General features: G+C 41.6%; 1 protein-coding gene across 1 annotated transcript in view; it reads left to right on the plus strand.

Moving 5' to 3' along the window:
• MYH16 (myosin heavy chain 16) overlaps positions 1–21,799 on the plus strand; it is a 75,265-nt gene extending 53,466 nt beyond the window's left edge. Inside the window, 16 exon segments of the mRNA XM_078151739.1 lie at positions 733–855; positions 3,750–3,789; positions 3,792–3,945; positions 4,476–4,608; positions 6,381–6,609; positions 9,128–9,264; positions 9,375–9,478; positions 10,315–10,507; positions 11,884–11,904; positions 11,906–12,088; positions 13,350–13,475; positions 13,914–14,022; positions 14,025–14,083; positions 15,178–15,378; positions 16,012–16,241; positions 21,400–21,799. Coding sequence (XP_078007865.1) covers positions 733–855; positions 3,750–3,789; positions 3,792–3,945; positions 4,476–4,608; positions 6,381–6,609; positions 9,128–9,264; positions 9,375–9,478; positions 10,315–10,507; positions 11,884–11,904; positions 11,906–12,088; positions 13,350–13,475; positions 13,914–14,022; positions 14,025–14,083; positions 15,178–15,378; positions 16,012–16,212 — 2,013 coding nt within the window. The 3' untranslated portion in view covers positions 16,213–16,241; positions 21,400–21,799.
• Positions 21,800–25,595: the final 3,796 nt, after the last annotated feature.

Consider the following 25,595-nt stretch of genomic DNA (forward strand, 5'->3'; position numbering starts at 1 on the left):
AAGGCTTGAATTTATTGATTATAAAGGGACTCTTTCTGGCTATATAGAAATGCATTTGTGTATGCATTTGTATGTATGAATGTATACATGCATGTACATTTATAAATATATACACATACAATAAAGAGAGCATTAGAAGTAATACTTTTTGGTTAAACAAATAAATTATTTATAATATATAAATGTATAAGAATAAAAATAAAATATATATTAGGGCTCGAATTTATCTATTTTGGAAGGGACTCCTTCTCAATTGATATATATATATATGTATACACACACACACACACACACACACACACACACATATATATGGAAGAAAAAAATTTAGGCACAAATCAATAAATAAACAAGAATTTAAAATGTATTCAAGCTTGAAAATATATAAGTAGAATATAAATAAGAATAAAATATAAATATACATCAAGAATATATATTCAGGCCTGATTATACATGCAGATTCATGTTTATTCTTATTTTATTTATATTATCCACATATTCAAGTTTGAATGTATTATATATATTTAAAATTTTTCATTTATTTATTTAATCTAAACCATTCCCCTCTCAATCTTCTGTTTCCCCCACATGACTCCTGAAAGACATACTTTGGCCTATTGTAAAGAAAAGATGCCAAATTTCTGCTGTTTCACTTACCACAAAAGGTCAAAAGAACTCATCCTTTTGTAGTGGGCTCCCTTTCTAACTCCTGAGTGCCATCTTTGTCTTCAGGTGAATGCTGAGGCTCATGTCTGGAAGCTGGAAGACAATCTATCTGAGGCTAACGCTAAAGTGGCCGAACTGGAGAGAAACCAAGCAGAACATAATGCTATCAGAACCAGGCTTCAAGGTAAAGTCATTTCCCTAGGATCCATCCAAGGAATGGTACAGGGTGGAAAATTCTGTCTTAGATGTTGGGATGGGGTGAGGTTTTCCCTGGACTTGGAAAAAAAAAATCACATCCAATTCTTATCTGTGATGAGAGAGGATTTAATAGCATAGAACTGAAAAGTGAGACTAAAAATATGAAAAATAACATCTATGTTTGTGAAACTATACTTTTCATGTATATTATCTTTGTGTTATGTATGTTATCTATGTGTGTTCTTTCTCATGCTTTTATTATCTTTCAAGGCATCTGCTATGCTTTCTTTCACGTGTGTTATCAATTCATGAGGCATTTGTTAAACACTTGGTTTATGCCAGATACTTATAGGCACTGGGGATCTAAGACAAAAAAAAAAATAGACAGAAGCTGAACACTCTCTGTCCTTGAAAAGCTTATACTTCTCTGATGCAGAACAGCGTGTATGCAGGTAAACAAATAGAAAATGAAGGCAAGGTGATTTCTAGGGAGAATCAGGAAAGGTTTCTCTGGTAAGAGCTATCACACCAGAGCTGAACTTTGAAGGAAAAAAAAGAGGGGGAGGCGCTTTACGAGGAGGTGAGGAAGGAGAACATTCTTAGTGTGAAGAGGACACCTGTGGAAAGGAACACAGTGAGGGTTAAATCTTGTGAGATGGAGCCTGTCCTGGCAGGGATGGCTGCCTTTGGTGGTGCAGTGGTTAGAGCACTGGACTTAGTGTGAGGAAGACCCAAGTTCAAATCTAGCCTCAGACACTTACTAGTTGTGTGACCCTGGGCAAGTCACTTAACCTCTGTTTTCTCAATTTCCTCAACTGTGAAATGGGGATATTAACAGCCAAGGATGTTGTGAGGATCAAATCAGATAATATTTGTAAAGTGTTTAGCACAGTGCTGGGCATATAGTAGGCATTTTATATAAATGCTTATTACCTTTCCTCCTCCCTCCCCTTCCTAAGACTTACTGGATCCTCACACCCTCTCTGTGAGGTAGGTAGCATGATGCAGTGGAGTGGGAAAAAACCACAACTGAACATGAAGATAAAAGATTTAGGCTCCAGTGCTAGGTCTGGCACTAATTAGCTATGTGACCTTGGGTAAGTTGCAGTCTCTCTGAGGCAGAGTTGCCTCATCTACCAAATGATGGCATTGGAGCAGATAGCTATGAAGGTCTTTTCTATCTCTGAGAGTCTGTGATTTGACAGATGAGGATACTGAGGCTCAGAGAAGTTAAAGGATTTGTTAGAGGTCATATATTTTTTAAAAGAGCCTAAACTGGAACCCAAGTTTCCTTGCTGTTTAAATAGCTTCTTTCTCTGGCCCTTCAAAACTCTATGTGTCACCTCTTTGGTGGAGTAAGTTTAAATTCTGGGACTGCAAGCATATTGTGTAGAATGGCTCCCCTCCATCTCATCCTTCTCCTCAGTATGCTCTCACCAACTACCCCTGAGGACAGGATGGATTGCCTAGGTGGTTATTATACCTATGCTTTCTTCCCAGGAAATTTTTTTGGCACAGAATCATCTTTCAGCTAGAGTTTAATTTTGGTTGCTGGTTGCTCAATGTTTTCCATATTTCAATTCAATTAGAGAAGTCTTTATGATTTATTAGTAAATATTTATAATATCATGGTGTCTTGCATATAGAAAGTATTTTAATAAAGCCTTTTTCACTTATTCATTCATTCCAGTATTTCTTATTAGACAGAGGGTCAGCCTTGGAATCAGGAAGACATGGGTTCAAATCCTGTCTTTGACACATACTAGCCATGAGAACTTGGGAAAGTCACTTAACCTTTTAGTGCCCCAGTCATCTCTTTGCTACTATAATTACAGATGAGTATATTTAGAGGTCTACTACTCTGCATTAGTGGAAGGGATTCCATGCCCAGATTTCCTCCACATCGATGAAATCACAAGCCAAAAACAAAAAAACAAAACAAATTCCCCTCCTAATCTTCTACTATTCCTTTAAGTCAGTTCAGGAAACTTAGAAACTTGCCAGAGAGTCTCTTTTTCTTCTAGACCTCTTTTCATTTTCTCTCCTCTTTATCTAGCTGAAAACAGTGAGCTAAGCTGGGAACACGAGGAATCCCAGAGTTGGCTAAATCAGATCTTTAGGATTAAGACTTCGCTGTCCTCTCAGGTAGAAGACTACAACAGGCAGATGGAAGAAGAGTCAAAGGCTTGAGAAACAGAAACACAGAATCACAGAATTTAAGCGTTAGAAGGGCCCTCCGTGGCAGTCTAGTCCAATGCACAGGAATCCTCACTACTGCACATGAAGCAAACAAGTGCTTGTCTGGCTTCTCCTTGAAGAGGAGCCCATCACCTCACTGAGGCAGCTCCTTCTACTTTGGGACAACCCTAATTGTTAGAAGGTTTTTCCTGATACTGTCCTTAAGTTTTCCTCTTGGTAACATCACCCTTGCTCCTCCTGTAGCCAAAAAGAACATGTTTCCCTCCAACACAAGACAGCCCTTCAAATACTTAAAGAGGGGCTGTGTGTGTGTGCGTGTGTGTGTGTTTGTGCGCGCACGTGTCCACAATGGCCACACTGAAAAAACAAAGAAAGCAAGCAAGCAAGCAGGCAAGAAAGAAAGAAAGAAAGAAAGGGGTGGAGACAGCTAGGTGGTGCAGTGGCTAGAGCTCTCACCTTGGAGTCAGGAGGACCTGAGTTCAAATCCAGCCTCAGATACATGACACTGGGCAAGTCACTTAACCCCATTGCCTAGCAAAAAAAAAAAAGGCAAAAACAAACAAACAAACACAATGGCCATGCTGAAGTAGTTACAGTTAAGAAGAAAGTTAAGTGTTCCAATAAGGCCCAGAAAGAGATTAACACCAGTTGGTAGGCACATTCTCTAATATATCTACTATCCACAGTCACACAGTGCTGCTGTCGCGAGTCTGGCCAACACCAAACATGCCTGGATTTGATAAAGGAGCAGCTGGAGGAAGAGCAAGGGGGCAAATCTGAGCTGCAGCGCCTGATGTCCAAACTCAACACAGAGGTGACCATGTGGAGAACCAAGTATGAAACTGACGCCATTCAGAAAACAGAGGAGCTGGAGGAGACCAAGTGAGTCTTGGGCCTTGGGTGGGAGAAGGAGCCCTGACTATAGTTCTATAATTAAATGCTAGATGAGTGGTAAAGGCAGGCAGGCCTACATGATTTCAGAGGAGAAAAAGAATAGGGGGAACAGGGAAAAGAGTGGCCCAACAAGACTTCAGAGAGGTAGTGGGCCTTGAGTTGTCCCTAGAAGGATGATAATTTTCAACCTGGAAGCAACCTGAGAGGCTATCTAGTCTACCACTCATTTCACAGATAAATGATTTGCCCAGAGTCACACAGCTAGTTAGTGTCTGAGGCAGGATTTGAACTAAGCTCTTCCTGACTCCAAGTGCAACATTCTATCCACCGTGAGATGGAGTAGAGGGAGAGAGAAGAAGTAAAAACCAAATTTTAGGTTGTTCAATGATGTAGTTAATCTCTGGTTAAATGATCTGTTTCCAAACAATGGCCAGGATGAAGTACAAGAATAGAGCCCTTTGTGCAGGAATGGCTCCTTTTATATTCCTAACCACTTCTCTTGGACTTTGTACCCACAGGGGGAAACTGGCAGCCAGGCTGCAAGAAGCAGAGGAGGCAGCAGAAGCTGCCCAGGCCCGGGCTGCCTCCCTGGAGAAAAACAAACAGAGGCTCCAAGCAGAAGTAGAAGATCTCACCATTGATCTGGAGAAGGTAAGAGGCTCAGCTGAGCTTCTGCCTGGGGAAAAGATTACACGGCATCATCATGGGGGATCCTGGGAGGAGTCAGGTTACTGAGAAGAAGCAGGGTCCAACGGGGTTGAATAAAGGCTTGGGACATAGAAACCTTGAATTCCAATTCCCCCAGTGGTCACTCCAGGAATTCCTTGGGCTTTTTCACTTGTTGTATTCTCAAAATTGGATAAGCCATTCTTTTTCATCTGTTTTATATACTTCAGTGTAAAGAAGTATAAGTAATTTACTGGGTCTGTGAGCTCATCAATATAGGTACTTCCTCCATTGGTACAACCCATCCATACGTTCTCATTTCTGTGCAATCCTTATCTATGAAACATGAAATCAACATTTATGAGAAAAGTAACATTTCACAGTATCAAATTGGGGAGAAATGTTAGGGGTCCCCCTTATTTCCTATTCTCTGATACCAAAGCCATTCCCATTCTTTAATAGATCATCCATGTACCCCTTCACACAAGAAACCATGTTTATGATAAAGGCAAAATTTGGTAATGGGAGGAAATGTTAGGGGTCCCTATTATTTCCTATCCTCTGATACCAAAGCCATCCCCATTCTTCAGTAGATCATCCATGCACCCCTTGACATGGGAAACCATGTTTATGATAAAGGCAACATTTGGTAATGGGAGGAAACATTAGGGGTCCCCCTTATTTCCCACCCTCCAATACCAAAGTTATCCCCGTGCTTAGATGTTCTCAGCTATTCATATTGTTACGTGTCCATGCTTCTCCACTTCAGAACGATCTGCCAGCTTTCCATGGTATGTAATTCAATATTTAAGCAGGGCCCACAGATCTTATTTAGGTTAATGTAAGGCTATTGCCTCATACTATCTGTTAAGGCAGATCAGTTTCCAGCCAGCACCTATCCAATGAGGAAAGAATTTCATAATCATAGTCATGTAGGTGGCTAGTGAAAAACAAGTGAGGCACTTGAGAGTAACTGTTCCAAAATCCACAAGCAAAGGTGACTTCATCTTCGTGGAAGAGCAGTTGGACAGAATTTAGCTGAAGTTAATCCACCTAGGATAAACCAGAAATTAACATTCTTAATCTTAGGGATTATGTGAAGAACTAAAGGGAAATGAAAAAATAAACTCTAGAAACGACCAGCTTTGTTTGACAGCAAAAAAATTAATTGGTTCTTATGTGTATTGCATAATGATGCATATTGACTGGTAGGTCAATCAACAAGCACTTATTGAGTGCCTACTATGTGCCATGCATGCATTGTGCTAGGTACCAGGGGTAGAAAGACAAGGAATGAAATCCTATCCACTCTCAAGGAATTTATTAATAGTGTATATTATCACACTATGGAAAAGGAAGAGTTGAGAAATTGGGTTGTTTTGTCTTAGGAGAGAATATATTGTATTCTTATTCCAAAAATTACCATTGTCACAAAAGGTATGTGCTAGTAAAAATTTAACAACCAGATCTGTGAAAATGCATGACACACTTAAATTTAATCTGCATTATTAATATTTTCATTGTTACTTTCTTTAGTCTATAAATCAACAAAAGAGTAAACCAAGCCCTGATTTATAGGATTTGCTGATTTCTACGATGTACATGCTGACAAAGAAAATTTAGCAATAGGCTCTCACTAACCAGTATAACCTGGCTCCAGCACATCCTTCCCTGGCTATAGGTCCCCATGTAGTCATCATATAAGCAAAACAAAAGACATACCCAACAAGAGTATAATTCAAGCTTCATTTCTCTAGGCCAATGCTGCTGCTGCTGCTGCTGCTGCTGCCCTGGACAAGAAGCAAAGGATCTTTGATAAAATGATAGCTGAATGGCAGCAGAAATGTAAAGAGCTGCAGGTCGAGGTGGACAGCTCCCAGAAGGAGTGCCGCATGTACATGACCGAGAGCTTCAAGATCAAAACAGCCTACGAAGAGTCCATAGAGCACCTGGAATCTGTGAAGAAAGAGAACAAGACATTACAAGGCAAGGCCAACACAACCTACAAGGGACTTAGAGAAAGAGCACGGGGGGGGGGGGGCACGGCTGCACGCTGAACGCTCTGGGACAAGTCCTGTCCCCTGGGCAGCCTCAGGTTTTGTCAGGCTTAACGACACCAATATCAATGACACCAACTTCACACTCTGTAATTAGGGTTCAGTACCTTCTATTGAGTCTCTATTTGAAGGGGGGAAAAGGGGACTTTTGGCTACAACTATAACATAATAATTGGCATTTATATGGCACTTTAAGGTTTGCTTCTACTTACATTAACTTGTTTGATTCTCACAATAACACAGTGAGGCAGTTGGAGTAAGACAGATTTATAAAAGGATAGCACTAGACCTGTGATTTAATTAGTTAAATGAAACTCCAAGGTGAGGAAGCTCCCTCTACCAATGCAAGTCAGCATCTGTACCTACAACTTATAAGTCCTACAGAATTGTCTAGAGCCCTGAGAAGTTATGTGACTTGCCCAGGGTTACACAACCGGTAGATGACAGGGTCAGGAAATGAACCCTAGTTCCCTCTGGCTTTAAGGCTCTCTTTCCAATATGCTACACCAGAACAGATTTACATATTACCCAGAATAACACAGATGTCATTATCCCCATTTTAAAGATGAAGATACTGAGGGTCAGAGAGGTTGTTCTTCCATCATGGTGACATAGCTAATAAGTTTCTGAGATGGGAGCTGAACTTAGGTCTCTTCTGTCGTCAAGTCTAGCACTCCATTACACCAAACTCTTTCCATAATACTACCTTCTTTGATGTAATGAGGCAGCTGGTTTCAGTGGACAGAACTGGGCCCAGAGTGAGAAAGACTCATTTTCTCGAATTCAGATTTGGTCTCAGACACTTACTAGCTGTGTGACCCTGGGCAAGTCACTTAACCCTGTTTGCCTCAGTTTCCTCATCTATAAAATGAGCTGAAGAAGGAAATGGCAAACCACTCTGGTATCTTTGTCAGGAAAACCCCAAATGGGGTTATGAAGAGTCGGACACAACTGAAGGACTGAACAACAGCTTTAACATAATGGATCAAATACTATTACAACAAGCTTTAAGGAAGTATCTCAGTTTTCCCATTTCATTGGAACTTTGCCCTGGTGAATATTGCTTAACACAGGGGACTCAGGAAATATCAGAGACACTGAACCCAAGTCTATTCTAAGCCCAATGATGAATGCTTCTTTCGTTTTATCATTGTACCTAAATGACAACACATGCACATAGATCAACAACATACACATAGTTCTTCAAAGATCCCAGAGTTATAGGAGAAACATCAAAAATTGATAGTTTAATATTTGTTGGCTTTGTCCCCTATACATTTGCTGAAGTTCACAATTTAACAAATAAAATTGATAAATAAAATAAATAATAAAATAAAATAGAAATTAAAATATAAAATATAAATAAAATATAAATAAAATTAATAAAATAATAAAATTAATAAAATTAAAAGAGAGAGTGGTAGGCCATAGCAAAATTCCAACGTAACCTGTGAATTAAGATATTTCTTTAAAGTTTGTTGTAATGACATTTGATTTATTGTGTTAAATAGAGTAGTATAATGGAAGTTTTCTGAAGTAGGCTTCAAAGCTATCAATTCTATTGATTCCAACAGAATTACATGTAATGGGGGTTTTCCAGCACAGGAAGATGAGAGTGGCACCCTTATCTTTGTTCGATGATGAACTTCAGCGCAATTATTCTTTCTAATAATGATGATAATAGGTAGCCCGCTTTGATAACTCAGGAATCTATGATTGCACCATTGTGAGTGCTCTTCTCATTTGACACAGAAATGACCCTTGTCTTCCCTAATACAGGGTCTCTGTGAATTGCCAGGGCCTCAAGGGAATCACCATCTTCTGGCTAGTCTTCTGAGGATAAGCCTCTCTGACCTGGTCTAAACTGATCCTTGGTAAAATGATGGCATTGGACTAGATGATAGCCAAATTCCCCTCTATGTCTGGATTGATAAACCTATGACAATCTGTTGCTAGCCTCCAATAAGAAGCCTTTCCATCTTTGGAGTCACCATGATACAGAGGAAAGACCAGAGACTCTGGGGTTAGAAGAACTTGAATTCAAATCCCAACTCTGCTACTCACTACTGTCTGCGACTACAAGCAAGCAGCTCTAGATCTAAGATCCTTTGACAATCTGCTGCTAAGCCCTATAGGAAGCCTCTCTATCTTGGAAAGTCAAGCTCTGGGGTCAGGGGACAAGAGTTCATATCCCATTTCTGACACTTGCTGACTTGCCTGTCAGTAAACATCCCTGGGCCTCCGGTTGGATTAGATAGCTTCTGAAGTCCCTTCTAGCTCTGGATCGATGATCTTATTATGGGGCCTGCCAGAGCTTTTCCTCCCTGCAACAGGAGCAGAGATCCATGGAAAAGATAATGTCATGTGTGTTGAGCAAAATGAGCTCTTTGAAGGTCAAGGCTATACCAACCATTGACAGTGTCAATGATGATAATGTTCCTTTTCAGAGGAGATCAAAGACTTAATTGACCAGCTGGGTGAGGGAGGACGGAATGTACATGAACTTCAGAAGTTGAAAAAGAAGTTAGAGATTGAGAAGGAAGAGTTACGGGTGGCCCTGGAGGAAGCTGAGTCTTCCCTGGAGGTAATCACTCAGGCAGCTCCTTTGGATGATGGAGCCTCCTTTTCTGCGTGCCAAGTACCAGCAACTGAGTCCCTGGCCCATTACAAGTGACACTGTATATTTTCTGGCAGGTGGAAGAGAGTAAAGTGATATGCATTCAGCTGGAATTGGCTCAAGTCAAAGCTGACATTGATAGGAGAATCCATGAGAAGGAAGAAGAATTTGAAGCTACAAGGTAAGGGGGAATGCATAGGATGTAAGACAGGTTCTTCAAAGCAATTCCACTGGGGGAAAAACCTCCTTTCCTTTGCTCATGGGAAAGGACTAACTTTGGCTAAAATAAAATGCAACTTTTGATTTGGGCATAGTTCACTTCAGTACAGTGACCCAAGAAAGTAGTTTTCCTGCTTTAAGAAACGTCTGGACATGTTCCTAGTACTTTTTTTTTTTAGTTTACAGAAAATAGATGTTGTGATTTGGAGAAGAATACTATTTTCCAAGTTGTCCACATTGGAACGCTGTCTTACATGCTTGACTAGCAGCCACAGGAGCTGCTTGGCCAGGGATTCCTGACCCTTTTGAAGTTGTAACACACTATTTGTTTTATTTTGTAACCCCACCCCACCCCACCCCAATACTCATAAACAAAAGTTACTCCTTACCCCATCTCAAAGTGCTATCTGTATAGCCATTGTGAGAGATGGCTCTGGGATCAGAGGGCTATACCCTAGACATCCACTCAGGTCCATGGCAGGGTCAATTATACAGTACATTATGTGGCACAGTTTTTAAATAAAATGAATTAAAAGTTATTTTATTTTGAGAATTTAATGAAACCCTTTGTGACAACTAGAATCATAGACAACCCAAGACACCCATCACAAAACCAAGGTGCAGTTCATTGTCCTGCTATGTTACAGAGCTGAGCTGACCAGTTTGAGGCTGGGTATTCTTTCATTCTTTCCTCCCCCAATTAATCAACCAGGTATATGAGAGGCCTCCTCTTCTAGAGGAGGCTTACATAGGCTTGCAGTCTAGAGCTGGACTAGCTGTTCTTGTTTAAATAGGCAGGAAGAACCACCAACGAGCCATCGAGTCCCTGCAAGCCAGCCTGGAGGCTGAGGCCAAGGGACGGGCCGAGGCTCTCTGGCTCAAGAAGAAGATGGAGACAGATCTGAACGAAATGGAAATCCAACTGGATCATGCCAACAAAAACAACAGCGAGCTTGTCAAGACCCTGAAGAGGCTACAGCAACAAATCAAGGTACTGTGGAGAAGAGGAGGAGCTGGAAGGCAAGGAGGACCAGGGGCTACCTAGGGCTGAGGGATGCCTTGACTTTGCCCAAGTCTTCAGGTGATTGCCTCAGCAAGGATCAGAAATCTAAGGAATGTAGACTCAACTAGGTCCAGCCTAGTAGGGCCTTGGCCTTACTGATTCTTTTATACATCTGCTTAATGAACTGTACTCCCCCACCTCTTTACTTCTCCACCCCCCCCCCCACAAAAGTTCATAAAGCATGATGAGCCTGTGCATGAGGTTTTTGCTAGGAGAGAAGACACCAGCACAGGTAACTGTAATATACAATCTTCAATGGTTAGGGAGGCTTGAACACAAAGAGCCATGTGGGGAATGGTTGTAGCCATCCTGAGAAATCAAGGAAGTCCTCCTGGAGGAGAGAGCATTTGTGTTGGCCTTTAAAGGATAGAGAGTAATTCAGCTGGCAAAGATGGACAGGGAAGGTCATGAATTTAGAGCTAGAGGGATCTCAAAGGCCATTCTAACCTCACTCATTTTATAGATGAGGAAACTAAGATCCCAAAAGATGAAGTGGCAAGATGTGAACTCAGGTCCTTTGACTCCAAAACAGTGTCCTTTCCACTGTCCCACACTGCCCATAAGTGCCTATTACAATGGATAATAACTGAGGAAACAATTTGAGCTATATAATTAGCAAAACAGGAATAATAAACGGGTCAATGGACTCCCCAGTCAGTCCAAAGACTCTGAATACAGAGTGAGACAGATTTTTATGTAATTAAAAAACAATCAAATAAAATCAATTAATTACAAGAAAATAATTAATCAGGACACAAGCCAAGATATAAAATTAGGTAATCTAATTTCTAATTGGAGGAAAAATTGGGGTTTCCCAAGTTGGCGATAGGGTATGTGGAAGAGTGAATTTTAGTCAAGTTGGGAAGGGGATGAGCGGGTTTGGGGTTTCATTTCCCAGGATTGAGAGATGCTGATTAATTGCATCCACCTACATTTATGAAACAGTAGATGGCTTATATCATCGAGTTTCCCATGGATGATTTGCAGAAAAACAAGATGGAGGAGAATATATATGGCAACACAAGATGGAGTCAGCGTTCATGAGATAGAATCTAATTGGTTCTCTTGATTCCTACACCAAACCAACTCTGTTTTTGTAACTGACCTTCACTCTATCTCATCAGTTGTACAGTGGTTGGCACATAGCAGGCATTTAATAAATGGCTCAACAGATTGATTGACTGATTCCAGGCAGAGAGAACAGCATGAGCAAAGGGGTGGAAAAGGTGGGAAAGTGCAGGGAGAATTTGGAATAGGGGTAGGCAGAGAATAGTCCAATTTTCATGCCCCCTTTCCTCTTGCAGGATCTCCAGATCCAAATGGATTGGGGATGCTCGGCAGCATGAGGAGCTTCGGGAACAGTATAATCTTCAGGAACGCCGCCTGAGCCTCCTGCAGACAGAATTGGAAGAAGTTCGGTCTAGCCTGGAGGGCAGCGAGAGATCTTGAAAGCTGCTGGAGCAGGAGGTGGTTGAGATTACTGAGAGACACAATGAAGTCAACATTCAGGTTTGCAAACATATCTCCGCCTCTGTCTGTTCTGGCTTACCACAGGGCTAGTGGGATGGTGGTAACCTTCTAATTCCAAGGGTTCTCACTCAAAGCCCAGGGTATTTATCAAATAGTTCTGAGTCTTGCTTTTCAGATGTTGTTCTAAAAAACCTAGAAGTTAAAAAACAAAACAAAACCCCCAAACCTCCCCCTCACGTAGAATTATAAGAAGTGCTGAAGGGGTCAAGAGTGGAAAAAGTTTAAGAAGCCCTGAATTCTAGACCAAGCCCCTTAATTTTGCACATGAGGAAACTGAGTCCAAGAGACATTCAGAGCCTTGCTCTGAATCATAAAGGTGGGATTTGAACTCAAGTCCTCGTAGTCTAAATTCAACACTCATTTTACTCCATCATGTTGCTTCACTCAGTCTCTAAAAAACAACCCTCCCTATCTCTCCACTCTTCTTACATTTTACTGCCTTTTGTGTAATCTACAATTTAGCCATACTAGCCTTGCTCTTCCTCACATGGGACACTAGCTCCCAACTCAGAGCCTTTGGAATGGCTGTCCTCCAAGAGTGGGGTGCTCTGTCCTCTCATTTCTGCCTTCTGGATTCTGACTTACTTCACCACTCAGTTTAAATCCCACTTTTTACTGGAGGTCATTTTTAGTCCCTCCCAGGCTTTCTTGCTGAGATTGTTGCTGTTCAGTTGTTTCAACTGTTTCTGACTCTCTGGGACTCCATTTGGGGTTTTCTTGGCAAAAATGCTGGAATGGTTTGTCATTTCCTTCTCCAGCTCATTTTAGAGATAAGGAAACTGAGGCAAACAGGGTGAAGTGACTTGCCCAGGGTCACAGTGTCTGAGGCCATATTTGAACTCAGGAAGATGAGTTTTCATGACTCCAGGCCCACCACCCTACCCATTGTGCCACCTAGCTGCCCTTGGAGATGACCTTCCATTTTTTTCTGCATATATTTTATTTGTAGAGAGTTATTTACATGTTCTCTCCCCCATCAGAATGTGAGCTCCTTGAAAGCAGGAATTGTGTTTTTGCTTCTTTATGTCCCCTGTTCTGAGCACAGTGCCTGCCACATAGTATTTCATAAATGTTGGAGCTTCAGGCTGCTGCTCATCGGACAACACTGGAAAAGATTCTAAACTTTCCAAAATAGTGCTCTATCTATGTTAAGCTAGGTTTGTCTCCTCCCCCACACCCTAGAGAGAAAGATAGAAGGGTCCTCTAGGCCTCTGCGTCAATACTGTCTCTTCTTCTTTAGAACCAAAGTCTGCTAGCGGTCAAGCGGAAACTAGAATCAGACATCCAGCGCATCTCCAATGAACACAAGGAGCTCATCAGTGAATTCTGTACGGCTGATGAAAGAGCCAAGAAAGCTATGGCTGATGTAAGTCCTTTCCCCCTTCCTTTTGCCAATGAACATAATTGCATCAGAGAGGGTTCCCAAGACTAATACAGAGTGGATATCAGAATTTCTCCATTTCCTATAACTTCTCATTCTCTTCCCCAATACTTGCTTCTCATCCAACTTTGACCAAAGGCTTTCTCCACACCAAATAACATGCTCTTTCTGTACTCATCCCCCCCCCCAAAATGGCCAATCTCTGCTTCCACCAAACCATTTGTACCCCTTGGCATTCCTCAGGTGCCCTATGGAAATGCTCTCTTGAGCCAGACAATACAATTGGAAATACCACTCCAGCTCAGGATTGACCAGTTGGCCATTCAGTTCCTCAAGGCCAATGAGCTCCAAGTCTTTCAGTCTCTGAGGTCCAGAACAAATCGTCTCACTTTGCTTTATGCTGTGTCCCTGTCTCCTCCTAAGGCTGCTCACATGGCGGAAGAGCTCCGTCAAGAGCAGGATCACTGCATGCACCTGGAGAAAATAAAAAAGAACCATGAGCTCACCATCAAGGACTTGCAAGCTAAGATGGAAGGGCTGAACAGTTGGCTCTAAAAGGTGGAAAGCACACAATAATGAAACTGGAAGCCAAGGTAAGAGGGAAGTCCAGTGTCTGCCAAGCATTTCCTATTCAGCACATCTAACCCTGTGTTTACTAAGCTGCCTATAAAATAGAAAGGAGGGAGGGAAGGAAGGGAAGAAGGAGGGAGGGAAGGAAGGAAGGAAGGAAGGAAGGAAGGAAGGAAGGAAGGAAGGAAGGAAGGAAGGAAGGAAGGAAGGAAGGAAGGAAGGAAGGAAGGAAGGAAGGAGTCTGGCTGGGGCCAGAATGCTTTTTGCCAAAAACGTGTTCTGAGTTTGGACATGAAATGAAGATGTTGCGGAAAATGACAGTGAGGAGTGAGCTTTAATCTCTTTCTTCCTTTCTGTGCCCTAGAACAAGAAGCTAGAAAACACCCTACCATCAATCCACCTAGAATGCTCTTAGCCTCATTGTTGTATCCATCAGTATCTTCTCCTACTCAGCTTCCATTTAGCCTCTAAACATCCCTTCTTTTCCTTATAATTCTCACTCCCATACCACCATAAGAATAACTTCCCAGTCCCATTCCCCATTCCCATAGTGCCTTCCAGTTTGAAAACTTCTCTCTCTCTCTCTCTCTCTCTCTTCCTCTCTCCCTCTCTCTTCCCATGTCACTCTGTTTCTGTCTCTATTTCTCTCTCTCTCTCTCTCTCTCTCTCTCTCTCTCTCTCTCTCTCTCTCTCTCTCTCTTTCTCTCTCTTCCCCTGTTTCTCTCCGTGTCTCTCTCTGTCTCTGTCTTTCTCCATTTCTCTCTCTCTTCTGTCTGTTTCTCTCCTCTGTCTCTGTCTCTGTCTCTGTCTCTGTCTCTCTCTCTCTCTCTCTCTCTCTCACACACCCCTTTATATATTTTGTATCTACCTAGTTATTTACATGTTGTCTTGGCCAGTAGAATATGAGCTCCTTGATGGTAGGGGCAGTATTTTTGCCTTTCTTTGCATCCCCGGAGCTTAGCACAGTGTCTGGCACCTAATGCGTGTTGGAATGGTTATTGTAACCCCAATTTCTTTTCTAAGGTCACCATATTCTTGGGATTCTCCATTCTATAGCTGAATCCTTAAAAAAACCAAGTTCCTGGTTTACTCAGACAACCTTCTCACTCCGCCTCAGATTAAGGAACTGGAAACCGAACTAGACTCAGAACAGAAACGCCACGTTGAGATGGTCAAAACCCTGCATAAAAACGAACGTAGCCTCAAAGAGCTGCTGTTCCAGACAGATGAAGATCATAAGACCAATCAGCGCATGCAAGAGCTGGTGGAGAAGCTTCAGAATAAACTGAAGGTCTACAAGAGGCAAACTGACGAGGCGGTACGTCCTGGGAGTCCTCCCCTCGTCCTTCCTTCTCACGCCCTTTCCCACTGAACAGCCTCCCAAAAGGAGGAAGCCAAAATGTGATCCCAACCCTCGTGTTACCCCAGTCTCGGGAGGGAAGCATTCAGCCGTAGGGCTATTTCTGGAACCATTGTCCTAATTGGCCCTGCAACCCTGAGGGGCTGGGAAATGTTCACAGACGGCACACATTGTACCCTTAGAGATAAGAACATGCTAAAAAACAAGAATCACCCCTTAAGAATTCTTCATATTAATTAAGGCATGGAATGATTTAAAATCCCTTCTCCCTGCTCCCTTCAACTTGATGTCACGGCATTCACGACCTCCCTGGCTCCCTCTGCCTCCTGCCCCGCTCCCCCTTCCCGCCAACACACACTAGACTCATGCACAGCTTGCCATCACACTGAAGCTTATTGGTCATCAACTGGCCCTGTAAGGAATTTGAAATCAGAGCTCCTGGGAATGAAGTTTTTGTGTCCATCCTGTTCCAAGTACCAAAATAACTTCTAAGCTAAAGTGACATTGAAGAGTCTTGCAGTAAAAGTATAAAACTTAAAAAAAAAAAAAAGAATTACAAGTCTGCTTCTGTTTTTGCCTCTGCCTTCGCAGGAAGAGCAGGCCAACCAGACTTTGGCCAGGTACCGCAAGACTGTGTATGAGCTAGATGATGCTGAGGAGAGAGCAGGGATGGCGGGGACGGCCCTGAACAAGCTGCGGACGCGGCACCGGGTAGCCAGCAAAGGGATCACCTCGGTGGAGACCATCCTAGTGTCCAAGACTGGAACCTCAAAAACTATTTCTGAGGAATGAGATCCGCCGGTGCCTGACATCTACAGCTGGTAGGTCCTGGTCCGCCTGCCTCAGACTTCCTAGCAGGGACAATGGAGTAGGATGGGGGCGTTTACTCTTTGCATGGGGAGGAGGAGATTACATTCTCCTCCCTTTTTGGTGTTCTCCATGGCACCTAGCGCTCTACTGGACGTATACTAAGCATGCAATAAATGCTGAGGGATTATTTTAGGTTTTTCACCTTTTAAGGCAGGGAATTTTATAGATAGACAAAGCATTTATTAAGCTCTTACTATGTGCCAGGCCCTATGCTAAGCGGTTGGAATGCAAATATAAAAAAACCCAAACAGTCCCTATGCTTAAGGAGCTTCCATTCCAATAGGGGAAGATAAAACATAAAGGGGACCTGGAAACGGGGGAGGGAACCCCATGGTGGGGGCAAGGCAGTGGTGGGGGAGGGGGAGCAGTCTAGACCATAGGAGTCAAACTCCAGGCTTACTAGCTGCGAGGGGCCCACAGAAATCCCAAGTATAGCCTAAACCAGATTAGAATGTAAATGAGAAATGATTATATTTAAATTATTGATAATACTTATGAAACTCTTTTAAAAATATTAAATATATTTAAACAAAATAAATGAAAACACATAGATAATGTTAATTTGTGGTTTTCTAAGTCAGTCTGGGCAGCTATGGTGTATATAGAGCTCTGGGCCTGGAGTCAGGAAGAGTTGAGTTCAAATATGGCTTCAGACTCTTACTAGCTGTGTGGCCCTGGGCAAGTCATTTCACCCAGTTTTCCTTAGTTTCCTCACCCATAAAATGAGCACTAGAAAGAAATGGCAAACCACTCCAATATCTTTGCCAAGAAAACCCCAAATGTGGTCATAAAGAGTTGGACAGGGCTAAACAATAAAAACAAAGTCAATCTGTGGCCTACAGGGATCTGTTTCTATTTGAGTTTGACACCACTGATCTAGAGCACAAGAGGCAGCTGGGGGGGGGGGGAAGGGTGGTGTTTGAGTAGAAATGCCCTGGCTCCAGAGTTAGGGGACCTGGGTTCAAAGCCTGCTTCTATGGCTTACTACCTGTATTACCTTCAATAAGTCATTTAACTTCCATGGGCTTAATGTCCTCATTTGTAAAATGAGGGAGTCAAATTAGTTATCCTCTGAAATCCCTTCCAGCCCAAGATCTATGATCCTATGAATGGAGAAGCCCAAATACAATCCATGTGGCCATCTAGGTCCTCAAGTATTGCCCTTTGACTGAATCCAAACTTCACAGAACAAATCCCCTATAAAACTTGGACTCAATCAAAAGGCCACACCCAAGGACCTAGAAGGTCTTGAGGCCACAGGTTCCCCACCTCTGGTTCATTCTTTCATTTATTCAATAAGCATTCATTATGTATAGGCACTGTGAGTGAATGCTGGGGATATAAACACAAAAATAGAAATAATCCCTGCCCTCAAGAAATTAATATGTTATTGGGGGAAATAACACATATACGTAAAAGTAAATATAAAACATATGCAAACTAAGTACAAAATTTTTTTGAAGAGGGAAAGCTAGAGAGAGGCTGCTCAGTAATGAAATCTTGGTGTGGGTACTTAGGGAGAATAGGACCTAAGCACCTACTGCCAGGACCTCCACTAGCTCTAGAAATTCTTTCCACCCAACCTTTAATCAACTGGTCACACTGGCATTCAAGGAAGTCTGGGGTGGTTCCCACACTTGTTTTCACACCTTCTTTCACTGGAGTAGTATTTGGTTTGGGTGTTAACCACAGATGACAGACCCAATGACCTCAATTCAAGGAGACCCTTTGCTCTCCATATTAACTTATATAAAAGGAAACAGGAAATGGAATGTTGGACCTTTTTCTTAAATCTCTGCATCTGAAATTTTGATCACCTTGGTTAAATTTAGGAAACAAGAGGCCTGAAGTTAATGTATCATGGTCTCCTTTTGGAGGAAATCCTGGAAGGAAGTTTTCTAAGTTGAGATTTGACCTCAGCCATACCTTACTCATGCAGACATCATGTTAACACCTGCAATAGAACTGACACAATTCACTCTAGGCAGCCATGATTTCATTTCCTTGTTTTCTACCACTTACAGGGACGTCTATTACAATAACCTCCTAATGCTCTACCCACCTCCAATCTCTCCCCACTCTCCAACCCATCCTATACAACACTGCCAGATTGCTGTTTGTTGTACCATTGTTTTCTATCGTTTCCGACTCTTCATGACCCTATCTGGAGTTTTCTTAGCAAAGACACTGTAATGGTTTGCCATTCCTTCTCTAGATCATTTTACAGATGAGGAAACTGAGGCAAAAGGGGTGAAATGGCTTGCCCAGGGTCACACAGATTGTAAGTGTCTGAGGCCGTATTTGAACATAGGTCTTCCTGACTCCAGGCCCAGCTCTCTATCCACTATGCTGTCTAGTTGCAGCTTCCTTGATGTTTCTCGAACGAGACACTCCATCTCCCAATTCAGGGTATTTTCATTGGTTGTCCCTGCCCTCCCATGCCAGGAATGCTCTCCCCCCTCATCTCCATCTCCTGGATTCCTTGACTTCTTTAAAATCCTAGCCAAAATTCCACCTTCTATCCGAAACCTTTCCAGATCCACTTTTTAATTCTAATGCCTTCTTTCTGTTTGATTATTTCCAATTTATCCTGTATGTAGCTTGTTTGTACATAGCTGTTTGTGTGTTGTCTCTTTCACTACCCTATGAACTCCTTGAGAGCGGGGACTATCTTTTACCTTTCATTGTATTCCTGGCACTTAGCAACAGGACCTGGCACATCCTGACTGATTCCCACAATCTATCCTGGACAACTTAGAATCAGGGGCTTTAGCCTTGAAAGGAATTTCAGAGATCATCTGGTCCAACCCTTTCATTTTTCAGATTAGGACACCAACGGAAAGTGGCATGTCCCAGGTCACATGGTAGTAAGAGGCAGAACTGGGATTCAAACCCTGGTCCTCTGGCTCCAAATCTGTGTGGAATAGGTATGGAAAAGTGGCATTCCTGACCAGCTGGTAGAACACAGAGTTTGAGTTTTCTTATGAGTAGGAATGGGCCATAGAGGACAAAAAGCTGGACTTGTGATCAGGAAGACCTAGGTTCAAGTCCTGCCTCTGACTGGCCATGTGACTTTAAATTTTAAGTTGTAGAATAGTGCCAGTCTACATTGGTAGAGGGAATTCTTCACCAAGAGCTGTCTCCATTGATGTAATCACTGGTCAGGTCAGAAAATAAAAAGCAAAAACAAAGGATAGATTTTTATGGAATTAGCTATTTATTTTTCACCCAGTCCCTAAGATAGTCAAGGGCACATGATTGAAAGACAGTTAGAACAGAGTAAAAATGAAATTCCCCATTTCTCATGTGGGAAAATTGAAATCATGACTTGGCATCAGTAGTGCTATGAGTCAAATAACAAGTTAGTCAACAATTAATCAACAAACATTTATTAAGTACCTACTACAACCCAGACACTGTGCTAGGTGCTGGGGATATGACTAAAGAGAATGAAACAATTCCTTCTCACAAAGAGCTTACATTCAAATGGGAAAGAGGGGTGTGTGTGTGTGTGTATGTGTGTGTGTGTGTGTGTGTGTGTGTGTGTGTGTGTGTGCGCGTGTGTGTTCGGAGATACTTCAGGTTGGGTTCCAGACTACCGAGATAAGGTGAATATTGCAATAAAGCAAGTCACACCAGTGCACATAAAAGCTATGTTTACACTAGACTGTTGTAGATTAAGTGTGCAATAGTAGTATGTCTAAAAAATGTATGTACTTTAATTTAAAAATACTTTCTTGCTAAAAAATATTAACTACCATCTGAGCCTTCAGCTAGCCATAATCTTTTTGTTGATGGAGGGTTTTGCCTCTATGTTGATGGCTGCTGACTGATCAGGGTAGTGGTTGCTGATGCTTGGGGTGGCTGTGGCAATTTCTTAAAATAAGACAACAGTGAAGTTTGTCACATCGATTGACTTCCTTTCATGAAAGATTTCTCTGTAGCATGTGATGCTGTTTGATGGTATTTTATTCACAGAACTTCTTTCAAAATTGAAGTCAGTCCTCTCAAACCCTGCCACTGCTTTGTCAGCTAAGTTTATATAACATTCTTCAATATTGTTGTATCTCAGGGAATAGGGAGGCCCAAGGAGAGGGAAAGAGATAGGGGAGCAGTCAGAACACACACATATTTATCAATTGAGTTCACTGACTTATATGAGCATGATTCTTGGTGCCCCAAAACAATTACAATAATAACATCAAAGATCACTGATCACAGATCACCATAACAGATATAATAATAATGAAAAAGTCCAAAATATTGCAAGAATTACCAAAATGTGACAGAGGGACACAATGTGAGCACATGCTGTTGGAAAGATGTCGCCAATAGATTTGCTCCGTGCAGGGTTGTCACAAACCTTCAATTTATGAAAAAACAAAAAAACATAATCACAATATTTGCAAAGCACAATAAAGCAAAGCACAATAAAATGAGGTATGCTTGTATACATACATACACATATGTATATATCCACATGTGTGTGTATATGTGTGCATATATACACATAGCATATATATCATTAAAAATGTATATATTTGTCCACTGACAAAATTTAATTTGTGAGGGTAAAGTTAGATAGAAGAATACTGTGCTTGCTATGATGGATGTTTTCAAAAAAAAACCATAAACATTCATTTGCAGTCCGTTGGTGGGACACAATCCAAAGGAGATTCTCTTCCTGGTACAGACAGGCAGTACAAGAGCTGCAAATGAGCAGCATGATTTACACCTAGAGGCTCCCCCACAGGCACATTATCTGTGTTTACTTTAATCCCAGAGGGCCTCACTTTCACACTTGGGCAGGCTCCTTCCTGGTGCAGCTCCCAGTTCAACTCCCAGAAATTTCAGGAACAAACAGGTCCCGCCCACACTCACAATAAAGGTGTCACCATGCTAGCTAATGGCATTCACTGTTTTTTAGGCAAGGGTGTGATAAGGTGTGACTACAAGTTGTCCATTAAGAAGAAGGTGGCTGTGGAAAAACCTGTCTAGGGAGACTGCCATTTTGGGGATCTGCCTGGGGAGGAGAACGGGTAGAGAAGAGAGAAATCACAGCCCATTTGCATTTTCTCATCCTCCCCCTCCCTGTTTCTCTTTCTCCAGGGTGACACAGAGCTCAACAGCAGCCCATTGTATGGAAGAAATAATGAAAAAAAGAAAACTGGGCCTATTAAGAAGATGGGTATTATGCAAAGAAAAGGCAGAACAAGATAGGAGCTGAAAAATAAAGAGAGCTATGAATAAACGAGCTAAGAGGTTTAAAAACCCAGACTTGGCAAGGTCTGTAATCAAAGTTGCTCCTTTCTGAGACCCTGTATCAGTATAAGTTGTCAGAAACAATGGGCCTATTTTTAAGTGAGATCTTCTTACATGCTCATGTCAAGGATGAACATGTAATATATTTGTGTGAGCTGGCTATCTTCTTTCTGTAAATAATCTCTCATTTGGACAATCTTGATGCTTCGTCCTAATGAGTTTAAATAAAAGTAATATCAACAAAAAAGTGTGATGGACATTCTTTTGTTTTTCATGAAATAGTTTGATTTCTTTCCTTTTTTTTTCCTGCACCCTCTAAATCTAAAAGGAATATTTAAACAAACGTAAAGTCCAATTTTAGAAAAATTTTATGACGTGTAGTTAACACGCAATATTGGACCACTGTCATCTTAACTCACAAGCTTTGCCTCTCTCAGAGATGATTTAAAAAATAATGCAGAGTAGGAAAAACTCTTTGCACCCAATTAGTATACCCAATTTCTAAGCTAAGGGGCTGAGAAATATTCCCCAAGCTGACATAGCCATTCAGTCAACGTGTATTATGTAATCTTATGTGTATTCTTTCAAAAGCATTTAATAAGCGCCTATAAATTGCCAGGCAGAGAAGCAGCATGGTGTAGTGAATAGGGAACTGGCCTCAAAGCTAGGAAGACCCGAGTTCAAGTCCTCACTTTGACATAGACTGGTTGTATGATCACTGGACAAGTCACTTAACATCTCTGAGTGCCCTAAGCAACTCTCTGAGACTCTAAATTGCAAAGAAAGTGTTAACATCTGCATTGATGGAGGACATTTTCCCACCTGGAAGTTCCCTATACCAATGACATCACAGATCCCATCTCCTCTCTGAAAGAGGCGATGGAAGCAAAAGTTTAGTACTAAGCTAGAACTCATCTACTCTGTGAACACTGAAAATGGAGATTTCCCTGTAGACTATTTGGGAAGGGAACTTCTGAACCCCCATTCTCTACTGGGGCCACTTTTGGCGGTGCACATATATGAGTCTATTGCCCTCTAGTGGTCGGGGACCCAGAAAGATATCTTTGGGGATAAAGTGAACTAAGGACTTCAAGTCTGTGTCCATGCAAGGAGAAATCTCAGGAAGGTATATTAGTATAATTTGGTAAGTGAAATTGGGTCTTTTATTGGAAAAAAATTTCCCAAGAGATTTGTAGAAATGTCCTGGGAAAAACAGACTTTGGTGGCACCCAGCCTGGCAGGTTTCATCTTCCTCATCAGTAAGTATTAATGTTTACAAATCACATTACATTCATTATCTCATTTAGTTCTCACAACAACCCTGTGAGGTCGGTGCTATTATTATCCCCATTTAATAGATGGGGAAACTGAAGCAGAGGTTACATGACTTACACAAAGTCACACGGGTTATTAAGTATCTCAGAATTTGAATAAAAATCTTATCAAATCTAAGTCTGGTACTCTGTCCGCCATGGCACCTAGCTGTCCCATAAATATAGTAAGGACTTACTAACAAAGTAACATGCTAGGTGCTAGGGATGCAAAGACAAAAAAAGGGAAAACGGTCCCTGCCCTCAAGAAACTTACATTCTACTGAATTTGGGGAGGAGGGGGCACCGCATCTAAGTAAAGACATTATATATAGAGGTGCAGCAATGGCAATTTCGGGAAAAAGAAAAGCAAGCCACTTTGTAAAGAGGGATCTTTATCAAGTTCTTCACATCTGGCCTCTCTGAATCCCTTAGGTACTTCAAGGCTCAAGTGCCAGCTCTTAGACATGAGGTCTTTCTTGATACCTCCCATCAATAGCTATTTCCCTTTCCTACCCCAACATCCTAAGAAATGATTCACTTTGTATACATTTTTAATTTCTCTGGGTACATGTGGTTTGCCTAACAGAATATAAGTTTCTTGAGAGCAGGGATTGTCTCATCTTTGTCTCCAAACCCAGAACCTAGCTCAGAGCCTGCTTGCTCACTGAATTGCATTGCTTAAATATCACAATTTTTTCTAAAAGTAAACTTCATTACAATATACAGTACATAGCGTAGGTCTTTGAACTTATCCAGGAAGATGAGAAAAATGCTACTGACCCACCATTAGTATTGTTTTGTTTTTCTGGGAAACCAAATCTATGGAAAAGGGTTATACATTGTCTTACCTGCTTCATATTTTAGCTAATGGTGTATAGCAGGATGGCTGGATGAGGTTAGAAGTGAAGACTATAAGTATAGAAAAGAGTGTTGGTAACTGCACAAAGTGGGAATCAAGACCATAGCATGAGCACCCTGTTCAACCAAGGTAATAGACCAAAGACTGCTACATGTTAGCTCCAGTAAAACGTAAGTTCTTTCAGGATTAGGATTGGTTTTGTTTTGTTCTAGCTCAGTGCCTGGCATATAGGACATGGACTGAATCTGTGGTTTCACAAGAATAGAGAATTCCCAGATAAGGAAACTCCATTTACTGATTTAGGTTATCATTTTTTGCTGCTACTTACAATCTTAAGAGAGCTGCCTAGAATACTGAGAGTTAAATGATTTGCTTGAGGATCATTGAGCCAGTATGTCTCAGAGATGAGACTTGAACCCAGGGCTTCCTTTTTATAAGGCTAGCTCTCTATCCTCTATGTCATGTTGCCTCTCTGCTTGGCACATAGTAGGTACCTTATAAATGTTTGTTGACTACATAATAGGGGGCAGCTAGTGGCATAGTGGATAGAGCACCGGCCACGAAGTCAGGATGCGGCCTCAGACTAAACACTTGACACTTACTAGCTGTGTGACCCTGGGCAAGTCACTTAACCCCAATTGCCTTAAAAAAAAAAAGACTACATAATAGTAGTCTTAATACTTTTACTGATCAGCCATAATAGTTCGGGGCATATTTCTCAGCTTCCTTGGCTTACAAATGATATTGAATTTGAAATGAAATATGAGATCCACCAGCCTCTCTCCCCTTCCCTAGCACAAAACCCTGCTGATTGGTATATAGGAAATCACATTTGTAAATCAAATCAGGCATGGAGGAAGTTTTTATGGCACTTAGATTTGGGGGAATGTGTGCCAGGAGTGATGAAGGTTATGCTCATGGGGCATATATGACTATATCCAGTCTTCATAGGGACAGAATCATCTAGTAATGCAATTCACTATCATCCTGAATGATGAAGGATAAACTTAGAGACCACAAAGAGCAACTGATCTCAAGAGTATTTGCTGTCTGTGTTTGTTATCTTTCCCTCAGAGCCTCCTTCCTCAACAGGTCTCTGCCAAGAACTTCACTTGTGAACATGAAATTGGTAGGAGGGCCACAAGTGTATTTACATTAAGTACAAAGTAAGCATTTAAATGAGTGTGTCAGCCTAAGTCAGGCTTTATCTTCTTCAAACAACATCAAAGTTCTCCACCCCAAGACGAGGGAAACTGGTAGATAGCCTCCTGTGTGTTTTTAGAAGTAAAATTTAAATCATGGATAGCTTAAAAGGGACACCCTTTAAAGTGCTTAGCACAGGGTAAGCACTTTAGAGATGCTTTTTTTCCTCTTTCAATCATTCACCCAACCACTATCTTCACAGTAGGAAAAATGATGCCACTTTTTACTTCACTGCCACCTATAACATGCCTGCATCTCTCCAAGTACAAAGTTGACATATGGTATTTATGAGAATTTGGTATGCTTTTTATATGCTATACTTGCTTCTAAATGTGAATTCTGGGAGGCAAAAGGACCACCTGAGAAGCATGCATGAATTCCTGATGGCTTCCAGACAAAAATACTATTTCAATTCAATTCAGTTGAGCATTTATTAAACACCTACTAAATGCTAGTACCCTGGAGAAACAAAGTTCAAAAAATGAAGTCATCTCTGCTCTCAAGGAACCATATTCTGCTGGGGGAAATAACACATACAAAAATAAATAAATACAAAAGTAACTGTGGATTGGGGGAGAACACCAAAGCCTTATGTAGGAAGTGGCCTTGAGTTGAGCCTTGAAGAAAACTAATGGATAGAGATGAAGAGGCCCCATCACTGACTGGTC

The sequence above is a fragment of the Phascolarctos cinereus genome, unplaced genomic scaffold, assembly GCF_003287225.1.
Source record: "Phascolarctos cinereus isolate Bilbo 61053 unplaced genomic scaffold, phaCin_HiC Scaffold_4;HRSCAF=312, whole genome shotgun sequence".
NCBI classification, from domain to species: Eukaryota; Metazoa; Chordata; class Mammalia; order Diprotodontia; family Phascolarctidae; genus Phascolarctos; species Phascolarctos cinereus.